Source organism: Atractosteus spatula, chromosome 3 (assembly GCF_055471065.1).
Source record: "Atractosteus spatula isolate fAtrSpa1 chromosome 3, fAtrSpa1.hap1, whole genome shotgun sequence".
NCBI classification, from domain to species: Eukaryota; Metazoa; Chordata; class Actinopteri; order Semionotiformes; family Lepisosteidae; genus Atractosteus; species Atractosteus spatula.
The window spans coordinates 66,124,585-66,137,799 of record NC_142708.1 but is presented as its reverse complement, the minus strand read 5'-3'; the positions used below and the strand labels follow the sequence as shown (position 1 = coordinate 66,137,799).

General features: G+C 37.7%; 1 protein-coding gene across 1 annotated transcript in view; it reads left to right on the top strand.

Annotated features, from left to right (window-relative positions):
• fgf11a (fibroblast growth factor 11a) overlaps positions 1-1,890 on the top strand; it is a 70,634-nt gene extending 68,744 nt beyond the window's left edge. The window contains exon 5 of the mRNA XM_088911280.1: positions 1,639-1,890. Within this exon, the coding sequence (XP_088767406.1) occupies positions 1,639-1,769 (131 nt within the window). The 3' untranslated portion in view covers positions 1,770-1,890. The remainder of the gene's footprint in view (positions 1-1,638) is intronic.
• Positions 1,891-13,215: the final 11,325 nt, after the last annotated feature.

The window sequence follows — 13,215 nt, the reverse complement described above, 5'->3', positions numbered from 1 at the left end:
TTTTTGAATATCTTAAATCTTTAAAATTAGGGATTAGAGTTTAAGAAAAGCAGACTGTGAAGAATTGAGGCAGAACCTGGAAATGGTGAAAAAGGATTGATTAGGAATCAGTTAGACAGGGATATCATTAAAAAAAACTAACAAAACGTTCGATGAGCTCAATGGGTCACCAACTTCACACAGGTATTGGTTCAAAGGAATATGTAACCAAATACTGAGTTTTATACTCTGTAAAGTGAATGTGTCCCAGTACTTACTGTCATTTTTTGTTTAAAACGTTCAAAAGGATTGCAACACATAGGGTTGTGTACATATTAAAAAGAAGCTTTTCTTTCACTTAAATGCCACAGGATTGAAGGAAAACAAGGGGTTGCTGCATCATCGTAGGAGAGTGGTAACCATGAAATGTCATTACAGGGAACTAAAAACTGGGCTTAGGGATGAGCAGACTCCCAGACTAAGTCTGAGCTCAGCAGATCAATCCCTCAGAAGAGAAAGATTTAATCTAGATACGTTGTTGCATGGGTATTGCTCCTTTTTAGACCAGGTTAGCACTCAAACCACGTTCTCTCCATTGGGCCTGTCAGTCTGATGGATGGGAAGCACTCCGAATGCTGGGCACAAAACTAATCAAATTCTGGCCTCCATAAAAACCAAGTTCCCATGCAGGTTTTCACAGATGTCATTTCCTCTCCATACAATTTAAACCACAAGCATCTAGCCTGACAAAGACAAACTATAATCACTTCATGTAATAATTAAAATCCATAATAATTTAATTAAAGCCGAAACAAACCAGACAGAGTAGGTTACTGTCCTGTTGGATAGTGTTACCATCTCTTTTCATTATCATACAGGAGGTATCATACATTTCACTCTTTGGCTTAACTATATGGTAATTCTGGTTTCTACTACAGTATATACATCTTCCTTCTTTTCTTCTTCTGGTTGTAATGAGCTATGCATGTTATAATAGCTGTGATGTGCAATATTTTGTAATGTATCCAGATGTGCATTGTTTCCCCTAGGAGACACTAAAGTTTATCTTATCATGTGTCTTATCCTCTGCATCATTAGCTTTTTGGGAACTACTAAATGGAGCAGCTGGGACTTTAAAAGTGACAGATTGTGAACTCTATCAATACTGATGTGCTGTTGCGATCAACACTGAAGAATTAGTTTCACTGCAACACTGTTTCCTACTGTCAGTAGGTTTGCACTAATTCTAGTTGTCGTTTCTGGTAATCTGTGGTCCTTTGCCTCCTTGTCTCCCTTGCTGTCTCTCAGAAAAAGCTCCTTTGCCACGAGATGTTATTGACTGTCCCCATTTCTGCTACCACTGAAAGATGCCAGGGTGTAACTTCTAATTGAATTGGTCCATCTTGTACACAGTTCCACTCTTAAAGCTTTCCAATTGCTCACGGTCTTCCTTTGTTTTGTGTTTATTTTTTAATGTATCTGTTTTAGAATGCATAATGTCTATCTCATACACTGACAGTTTTTTCTTAATTTGGAATCGTAGAGTCACCATCCCGCCATAGAACCCTAAACTTTTCTTCACTCCTGAATGAAACAAAATGCTACTACTAACCCAGTAAAACCATGCTCATCCCTACCGTCTCTCATCTGTCTCAACAGTGGCCATGTACCGGGAGCCCTCTCTACATGATGTGGCAGAGCAGAGCCCACCACGGAAGACCGCCAAAACGTCAAACTCTCCTGTGCTGCAGAACGGCAGGAAAGACCTGCCCAAGAAAGAAATGTTGTAGCCCCAAGAGGGGGGCTGGGCAGTCTTCCTGAGGAACAAGGGGCTATAACCCGCGCTCGACTGGTGTAGTGATCAGAACCACCCAGTCCCAGTCCACTCTCTGCATTAGGTACATCAGTGAAAGTCCAAGGAACCTGAAACAGGGAGTGTTGGCCAGGCGCTAAAACTGAATCTCTGGGTCATCAATAATGGTGGCTGTTCCAGTGGAGCAGCCCAGTGGACAATTCCAACCTTTCTCCAAGCTTTTGAGGAAAAGTCATTTTGCTAGGACTAAACTATCCTCACTAACATCACAAAACAGACACGGCCAAGAGGAAATCCACCAAAGATCTTTTATTTTCCTAACCGATTAGGGCCACTCATGTTATTCGATGGTCTTTAAATGTCTCACGTGCTGCTGTTTTTGAAAGAAAACACCTTCCTTTCAGGGATGTGGAACGTTTTATTGTCTGTGGGCCCACATTCCTGGGGAGACCACATTCCTGTGGTTCAATGGATTAATAAAATGGGATTGTTTTGGATGCTCCAGAGGATGACTCAGTGTAAGCGAGATGGCATTTTTAATATGAATTTCACTTCCCTCATTCTTTTTTTCTTAAGATTAAAAGCCCGCTCCAGCATTTTGAGAGGACAGATTCGTTTAAATGAAATCAATTAAAATTATCCAAATTTGAATTTTCTGAAAACCGGGAAGAAAATTGTCACACTCACCTGTGGTCACTAAGATCTTGTGGTAGGCAAAGGAAAACAGGAATGCTGATGTAGGTGGCTTTAAGTTCATGGATGTGCAGTAGGGAACAGACCAGATATAATCAGGAAATCTGGCTGCATATTAATGGGGAGCAGAGACTGTGATATCTTGTAAGACTGTCTTACTCTAAAGAGTACAATACATTCAAATGCAGGTATTTACACCTGATTTAAAAAGTGCAACAATGCTGCATTTTGCATTGCAGTTTACCTTTTGACACCCATTCCTTATTAACAAGTGTTTTTGCAAAATCATTTCACACAGCTAAAGCTGTTGACTTGGAACCACCACTTAACAGCTATTTAACATTAACAACAACAAGGAACATCTGCGATTACACATTTTTATATACAGTATAGGTCAATATGCAATTTTAACTATGAAGTATCAATTCTACAAAGTGAGCCAGCAAAAAGTAGCCCTCTGAGGAATGAAAGAGCAATCATCCACACATCACTACACATGTGAATAATGGTGTAGGTTTAGTGTAGAAATTCTTGCTTCAAATTAATTTTGAAAGAGTATCCACAATAGAATAGCTCTGTATAGCTGTGGTACTCACTATGCACTCCAGTTCTCTCTGTGGTCGACATTTCTGTTTCTTTAATTTGATTGAAATGGCTACTTTTTCTGACACAGCCTCTGTGAATTACTGCTACTGCTAACATCTGTCATTATGATGCTTTTTATGCCACTTATGTCCAGTTTTACTTGTTTGCTCCTGTTCTGTGTCACTTCCATATATATGACTGATTCTAAAATGCTTTGTGTTCTACTATAAAGACAAAAATATTTTTGTGGAAAATAGTGGAATAGTGGAAAACATTATTTTTTTTCACTTGAACTACTACTGTCACATAACAATTTTACATTATTTTCTGTTTAGAACTGCACTCTTTAATAATGTTGAAGAAGTTTGAAAATACTGCTTCATTTTTTGGGGTGGGCAACTCATATCTAAAGTAAATTGTGTTTGATAGTCATTTTCCCTTGGAACAGAAGATTGCTCGTTATTCTTCATACTAACGATAACATGAGTAGGAGCTTGTTTCTGTGGTAACCATGTGTCCTTTTCTGAAAAGGATTTACAGTAATTACAGAATCTCAGTGATCTCAATCTCTCTGTTCATCTCATTGATTTAGATTTTCAAGTCTTTCACTTTTATTCTAAAGTGTAAACCTGTAGATGGAGAGTTTGGTCCTTCTAACTTTAAAGATATTTAACTGACCTTCCAACAGGCCTTTCATGTATTAACATGTGGTGGAAAAAAAAAGATTTATTATGACCACAAAATTTAAATTTTAATTAACTTCTGTTATTCTTACACTAAAAGCCAATAATCCATACTGCTGCTCCTAAAAGAACATGGTGTCTTCTGTTTTTGATCCAGACAATTTCTTAGTCCTAGGCTATATTGAATTAACTTTTCTGTCTGGGATATACACTATTTTCAAACTGGGCTTTTAAAAAATTGAAAGCAACTTGTAATCGGTATCAACACTGTACCAATTTTGGGGTTTCTAAATTGCCCATGTTCTTATGAGTTAATTAAATTTAAACCAATTGGATGTTTAGGACAATAAAAAGGCCCTTATTGTGGGAATATTATATGTCTTGTCATTCTGCTTAGTAAATTTAATATAGGTTGGTTAACTATTAAGATCTTGTTGAGACAGAAATAAGGGTGTGAACTCTGAGATTGCCTAAAATGTTGCATGTTGATTAAAAATATGCTTGAAATGGGCAGACATAAATCTCAACGAGCAAGCAGATCGATTAAAAGCCTTCTGTCATCACATTAACAGACATTGACAGAAACGTCGCACAAAATCCAGCAAACGTGCGAGTTACACAGGACCAGTGCTGGAGATAGTGCACTGAGCTTTCGTGAAACAGAGAGGCCACTCCTGTTCCAAGAGTGATGTTCTGTTAATTATTTTTGTAAGCTTAGTACGTGTTTTATCAAAGGTTAGAACTCTCCAATATATCCCACTTCAGATTTTATCTATCTTAATTGTATTAGTGGAATGAGCTGGCTACTGTAAGAAGACTATATAAGCAACTTCAAGAATACTGCTAACTACTCCTGGTTGAGGTGAGATTCTCTGTTCAAGAAACCAAAATGTTAGCTAACCTCATGTTCAGAGTCTTAGATTTGGAGTTAAAATATATGTTTCGTTTTTGGAAACATTGTACTGTATGTTGTTCTTTAATGCTTTTAGAATCACTTTCATCAGTAACATCTCAGCTACCAAGCAAGATTAACTCTGAACTCCTAATTTTTAATGACTTGCCATAGGCTTGGCCCAGTGTGATCTGGCAGGATCTGACTATTGAAGATAAAACCGACCAGAGATAGTTCATGTACTCGAGCACAGTAAATACTAGCTTTCCTGTAGAAAGAAAATTTTAAAATTAGAACTTAGAGTCTTATTTTTCATTCTGTAATTACACTGTGAATGTGGAAGTCTGGAAACTGTGAAAACTAAAGTAACACATAAAGTGCAAGAGGTGAAAGTGGCATGTCATGAAATACATACTGTCCATAATGCATGTGGAGGCTCTTTGCATTTATACTGTATTTAAAATAAGTCTTGGATTATTTTGCCTAGTTTTGGCAATCTGTTTCTATCAATTTACATGTTACAGACACACCATATATTGAAGGATAATCCTAGGAAAATACTTTATATTAAGAAAGGAGCCCAGAGCTTTTGTTATTAAAAGTAGCTGGTTAGACAGCAGGATGACTACATCTCTTTCAATAGCAATTTCTGTGCCATCTTAGGAATTTTGTACCAATCTTCTTAATGTTTCAGTTTGCATCTGGGTCTAAAGTCTGGACTGATCTGATCATGACCACGTCTCCCTCACATGCATGGACTCCACCACACCTTTGTACTCAGGTGTGTCCTAGTTGAGTAAAGTTAGAAATCTATCTGCTTTTCCTTTTAATGTCCTTTCAAGACTCCATCAAGGGGTCCTCTTCATCAAAGCAAAGTGAGTTTAGGGAATGAAATTAAAGGGCTATCATTATAAGGGCAGCATATACACTGTATATGAATGTGTAACAGTGAGTTCTTTTTGTGTTTTGTGAAAAAAATGTGGTAGCTTGTTGCTTGAGTGCATATTTGATTCCTTCCAGGCCAAAGTATCAGTTAAAGCCATTAGTCAGGTTTGAAGCCATTGAATATTAAACAGGCACAATACAGAAGACTGAACAATAGGAATGTGTCCTGTTTGTGGAAAGCTAGGAACATTCCCTTTGGTGCTTCGTAAATTGGAACTTCAGATGAACAGATTTTTTTTCCAGCACTGCTGACAATAATGGCTTCACCTCTGTATCCTTTTCTTGTAAATTTAGTTGAAGAGTCTGTTTTGAATTAATGGCTATCTATGTGTCAGGCGACACACAGTAAATGAGGCATTCTGTTATACCTATATACTGTATGTCCAAAGGGAATGTGTATATACTGTATTAGATGTAAAGTGGCCTTGCGGGCATTGTGACGCATTCAGGTGCTTTGGAATAACAAAAGCAAAAGTCAATTATTAGTTCTTTCTTGGTTTACTTTTTCAGAACTTCCAGAGCTCTTCTTGGTAACTGTAACTCTAAACAGCATTGAAGATGAGCTTGTTCAAGGGTCTTTCAAAGCTGGCAGGCTTCACTCAGCCTGTTACATTTTGTTTCTTGTTTCAGTAAAAACACGTGGAGGACACCTGAGGAGTCGCACACTGCAGGGTCGCATCGACACTCAGATAAGAAGCGTTGGGACGGGTTGTGACAGCCTTGATAATGCCCTGCCATTTCTTAAGATAGTGCTAATAAAGGCTGAAAATGTAATGCCAGTTCTTATTTCGATAAGGGAAAAACAAGAAGCTTCAACTGTGCATGATGTTCTAGAAACACTGAAAATTATGCTTCAACAATAATAATTATACAGTAGAAAAAATGTAAATTGAACTTTTTATTGTTGAAGGCACACATTTCCATAGGATGTGTTTTGTGTTTGACCTCTGGAAGGAACTGTTATAATTTCATTTGTACCATACACTTTGATTATTATAGCAGAAAAGCTTTTAACCAATTTTATAAAGAGTGAGGCTGTAGATCTTGAATCAAATACATGTCAGGATGATAGGATGCAGAAAACCAACATTATGGCACATGCAGAAACATCTGGATTCCCATCACATTAGAAATTGCTCAAAGGCCTCACTGACCTACAGTAACAGTTTTAAGTAGACAATCATGTTTAGAGTTACATTCACCATTATTGTTTCAAGTTCTAAAAAAAATTGAAAAAATAAGAGCTTAAAGTTTTGATAGTTTTACTAGTGTAACATGATCCTCTTAAATCCCAGATTTTCTGTCTTACAGTAGCAGTATTTTGTTTTCTTACGTATGCACAAAGTCCCAGGAGGGTGTCTGTCCATACTCAAGTGCAGACTTCCCTGCCACCTCTCAAGTCAAACCATGCCCCAGGACATCCACATCACCATTTATGAGACTGTCTCTCGGTTGTTAACATTCAGCTAAAGTGCAGATGTTTTGAAGTGTTAGATGGGTTTGCAATGTTCTGATGAATGTCGTGGTGGAGCTGCAGGTGGTTTATTGTGTGCTCTAGAAGTCATGTGAAGAAGATTGACTGTGGGGCACTTTGAGAACTGGCCCCAATTTAACTGGGCTCACATCCATCACCAGTGAATTTTCCCCGGAATGAACCTCTGTAGCTGGTGAAGGCTTGGTCAGATAATTATCCATGTTCTTCCCTTCTGTTGCACAGTTTTGACTACCATTTGTTCATCTTTCATACTTTCCAAATGAATGATGAGAAAACAATTGCATTCCTGGAATTTCTATTAGGTCCATACTGTATGTGGCTGATTCATATTTGAACCTCTGAGTGCCCAATCTGCCCAAATGGACATTATTTTAATATGCCAGTGACAAGGTGCATCAAACCCCTTAACTTTTTCTCGGGAGTACTTTTTGATTTCAAGGGTGTTGCAGAATGCAGAAGAACATCCATCCATTTTCTAACCGGTTTTTCCAATAAAAAGGCAGGACACACACAGACACAAATGCACACTCACGTCAGGGCCAATGTTCCCAGAAGCCAGTTAACCTCCCAGTACGTAGGTTAATTACATCGAGAATTCATATCGAGAGCACCCCAGGTTCCTATTTTATATATTTTAAAATAAGAAAAAAAATTAATTTTGGGCAACTCAATAATTTAAAGAACTGAATTTGACCTGGAGGCTTAAAGAGATTCTGTTAAGTGAACTGATTATATATACCCATATCGTTTAGATATAGAATATGTCCATAAAACACCAAAGAAAGATTACTCTTACACAACACAGTCCTCTCTTGGGAATCTGTATTTTCTGCAATGTCTACAAAGAAAACATGATTATACCAATAGCTAATTTGACCGTTTTATATAAGTGTTACTAATGGCAAAACTCCATTGAAATACAGTAGTTTCAATAAATGCTGCTTTTAAGGTCTGGGTATGGTTTTATATAGATTAACATACATATTTAGATAATGGAAATCCACATACATGTACATACAGTATCTGGCTTACTATTAAATAATAACTCTAGGTTCTGAAAACTGATGCTGACAATATAATATAACTGCAGTCGACTTCTGCTGAAGGCTTAAGGCAGTAATAATATTTTAGATGCCAGGAAGGAATGAAAAGGGAAATCACAGCAGTTACACTCCATACTGCATAATTTCCTCCAGCTACTGTACATGTTACTGGTTTAACCTGACATGTCCATAGTTCCAGATAGACAAGTGGGACCTAAAATATCAGAGCACCAAACAATTTAGATTATGTTTGCCCCTTGTTCAAAGCTTATCATCTGCCGGCAATGCATTAAGATTTTCACTATATATATATGAAAATGTCAGCACTCACTTTAATTATATTGTTTTTACTAATATAACATAATGTATCTGACATCCACACTAAAAGTTTTCCCCTCCTGATTTAACTATTTAAGTTATATGAGGTAATTTTAGGATTTTAGAGGCAAATTTAGAAACCATGTAATGCAGAAAAAAGTTATATTGTATCTTACTGATAAAAAGTATAAACACATGAACTACCCTCAACACAGAGAGACATCCCCACCTCCCAAAACTAGGAATGCAATTAAGTATTGTCATTGCTGGAGGAAATAGCAAGATATTTGTTTTGTTTTGGTAATCTTGTGTGCTTCTAAAAAAAACTAAACACGAGCAAGGCTAGCAATAATTTAAATAAGTTCAGTTTTTGTTTATGTATTTAACAACAGCTAAATTGCAATGAGCAACAGAGGAGGCCTTGAAGCTGTATGTTTATGTAGAAATAGCACAGAACCTATGTTCTTCTGTTCTTCAACGAAACAAACCTCCCTGCCTGTACTTCAGTATGAGGGTCTTGAATATGTTTTTAAAGACCTTTCATACTCGTTCAGGTGACACTGTGCCAGAAGGGGTTGCGAGATGGATGAGAGACACAGAAAACTCAGATGGACTTTACATATCCATTATTTCTACAAAGTGAAAGCCTGTTTTAAAATGTTTGGAACAGCTGTTGAGTGAGTTTGGATGTCTTGTTGAGCAGTAAAAGCTTCGAGAAACGTGCTATTTTCAGCATTTAAGGCTGTATCGTTTTGGCAGTGCAGTAAGACACTCTGAGGTTCAAGCAAAGATCGTAGGCCACAAAAATCAATTCAATGTGGTGGCAATTAATGGAGAAACGAATTGAATTCAAAATAATTTCATTTGGGTTCTAATGCTAGTGCTATTTTTCCCCAATGGATACTTTGTAGGATTGTAGGACACAGTGAAGAAGACCTGCAAGTCATGTCTTGAAAGTTCAGCATTCGATTATTGTTTATGGGATGAAAAAACTACTGTAGGACGAACTTGGATGTAAGTCTGAGCTCACATATACTCAATTGCCTGAGTGATGAGATAATCTATATATTGTATCTTCTATATAAATATAATTTGATCTTTTCCTACTGTCGCAGAGGTGGCTGCACACATTTTAAATCAATAACAAGATTGTTTGTATGCACAGGGGCTGATCCGTTATAAATAGCAGGCATCTTCAACTATGAGTCCTGGGACTGACCAGACTAGACAGGCATGCGGTCCCTAATATACACAAATGATTTCGAGGATCAGTTGGTTGAAAGTACTGTAACTGATATTGGGTGGTTTGTTTGTTTGTTTTGATTTTGAGCATGAACAGGAACTATCTGCAATCTCCTCTTTGTACCTTAATCACCAGAATGGCTTTGACTGCAGTGAGGACGTCTTGATTACCAGCAAACAGGAATAAATGGGGTTCAGTTTTTCTCTGGATTCCACAACCCCAGAACTTCCAGCCAGCCCCTACTTACTCCCACAGTCAGAATCTACTATGCTGCACTCATCAATCCAGGTTACTGCTATCAAGTCTTCCAAACTCTGAGGTCTTCCAAACAGTATACCAGTCTCCTATTGGAGGCACAAACTAAGGGACAGGATCTCTCCGAACGCGTGTGCGCAAAGGATGTTCTGTGTTTTGACTTGAATGCAGATCGTTCTGCAAAACCACACAGAGGCTGACAGATTTGTCATTGACTTAGTGACTATCCTATGAACAAAGAACATTTTTTTCAGAGGAATAAAAGAATGAACAAAACAATCTATATGATCTTGAGATGCGTGCATGCACTGACATTACAGAAAACAAGAGAAACCAGTCCAAGGTAATGATTGAACCCAATCTCCTTCCCCTGACTGCATTTGATCTCTGATCTGTATTTATTTCTAAATAATGTTACACAAATCAATGCGATGTCACATTGGATATTATTGAATAAAAATATATTTGTATGATTGTATATATGCTTGTTGATTTTTCTGTAGTAAACTAAATTTACCACCATTTCAATCATTCTGGTCTGACCAAAAACCAGGACAAGAAAACTTTATACTGTCATCCTGCATTGGTTTAACCAAATAGCTTTGTACATCCTAACTACCACTTCCATTGACCAGTATAGTTTCACAACAGTATTTATTATGTTAAATGTTTTTTTCTATACAGGCAACAATCACCCTCAGCTTTGTATACAGAGGTTGTAATTAAAGTAAGTTGGGCTATTAAAAAATTACATTGTGAAAATTGGTTCACTTAAACACTGAACCATAGGGAAAATTTCACATTCCTGGCATATCATGCAAATTATTTTTTTTTTAGCAATGCACCAGAGACATGTGCACCAAGATTCATTCCTCATAAGTATCCATATGTTGCCTTTGAAAATTCTCCACCCCTTTGCTAAAAAGAGTGAAAGAGTGTAGTACTGTATATACAGTACTACATCTGCAAGCATCTGTTTGATATGTGTGTCCAAGTAGTTGTACAAATATCCATTATCTATACATATACAATATATACACTGTTGTAGTAACCAATATCTGTAGTGATGCTGTTTATTTTTATGTTTGATGCATTTCCATTGCTTTATTATCATACAGATCTTATCAAGCAAGTATATCACTGCGGAGCTGCTTGTTCAGAAGGATTTGTCATTAAAGAACCTGGGGTGATCTGGATTTGACTTTTAGTCTAGGTCTCACAGTTCTGGACATAAGAGTGGCTCAGTGTCCTGATAAAATTTGTGATCTCCAATTGTTCATACAGTGACCAATGGCAATATCTTTTCAGGAGAGCTCCAGGCTGAACCGCTCCACAGTGAGGACAAAATGCGGGTTAGAGAAGTTGCTGCCATGCCTGATTACCCTCTTAGATAATTAAAACGGTTTCCATCACCACAATAAAGACATCAGATCGTAAATTAACAGCCTGGCCCAGCAGGGGACCCAGCGGGCAGGTGGCATCTGCTATCTTCTCCCTCAGGCTCTGTTCCGGCCAGCCTGGCTCCTGACAGCTGTCTGCCGTGTGCGCCATGTCATCCTTCGTTAAAGAGCGCGCGGAGCCGAAGACGGGACCTCATCGCCCCATCATTCCTCCCACTTTCTGTTTGCTTGCTGTATGCCCCTTGTGTGCTCTTTTCAAGACTTTTCATTGTGCAAAAGTGAATAACTGACATTTCCCCCCTGCATCAGATCACATTCAGCGTGAAGTCTGACTTAATTTCTGTCGCTACGTCACTGCTGTGCTGCTGCTTTTCAGGGGCAATAATACTGTATACATATACTAGTCTCAAATCTCTCAGGTCCGAGAAAGAGCTGCCATTTTTGAAGCCAATGGTTGTAAGGCAATGTCAAATGTATTTGCTTTTCTTTCAGCATAACTTTGTCCATACCAATTGAAAATACCAGAATCAGTGTTAAATAGCAACAGTTGCTATTGTTTTAAACATCTCCTTCCAAGACCATATACCTATAAATGTGACAGCTCTGTAAAACAGCTCCTACTCATGAAGAAAAGGTTTGGTCTAGGCTTTTATACATGTACACTGCCAAACACTCAAACATTAAATAATTGCACTGGCAGGGCTACTCGAGGTCTGCAACCCAGCCCCAACACCGTGAGTCAAAAATGGTAACCACTATACCACAGTAACATTTTGCCTGTAAAAGTGCTATTTACTCAATATTGTGCAATTTGCTAAAACCTACATTCAATTACAAGACTCAGACACCAGTCACGAATTTGAGATGTTTCACTTGAAGGAGTCTTACTTCTGTTTTTTTCACTGTTCCACTCTCATGGAAAGACATTGAGATTTGCATTTGGCAAGTAGGGTGATCTTAGCGATAAGCCTAGTTACACCATGTGTCTCCTTATATTTAATGACTCCCCTACATCACATTTCCTGTAACAGCTAATCTAACAAGCGGTTATTTGTATTTATAATCCATATTAATGGCATAAACCACAGCACATTAACTTGAGTAATTGTGTGCCAAACACTCAAACATTAAATAATTGCATGTGCAGGACTACAGAGATTTCAGATACTGTACTCAAGACTAAATCCAGTATATGTAGTTTTTCCCTTACTGTGTCAAATTTTAATTTTCAGTTTTACCTTTTTATTCATGTTACTGATTCCCACTGTTTAAGTTTGCCAGCTGGTTTTGACAGAACACTTTTGTAAATAGAAAACATGTGCCTTACAAAACTGCAGGGGCCAAGTTTTTTTTTAACCTGTTTCCTGGAAATTCAAATGGACAATTCAGCACAAGAACTAAACTTTCAGACAGTGATGATGTCAAGGGGCTATTGTTATTGAGATTTCTGTGAAACACAGCTCTTTTCTATGGAAGCCACTGACATTGACACTGTTGTTTTACTGAAAAAAGTAATCAATTGGCTTACTTTCAGCATTGTTTGTAACCTGATGCAGCGTCCTTTGCCTAGATTATCCTATATCCTAAATCATAATTGGTGCATTAACCAAGTCCATCATTGTTTTCAGTAATGCACCAGTGACGTGCACCAAGATTCATTCCTTGTATGTATCCATATGTTGCCTTTGAAAATTCTCTACCCCTTTGCTAGCACTGCTGGGAGCTTTTTAAGGCAAACTGTCCCTCTATATGATGGCTACAGCAAACACTACCAGATACACAAAATATCACCCATTATCAACATTCAACATTCTGGGGGTCACATGATGCTATATCTCTATATGAAAAGGTGCTATATGTCAGGAATGAAA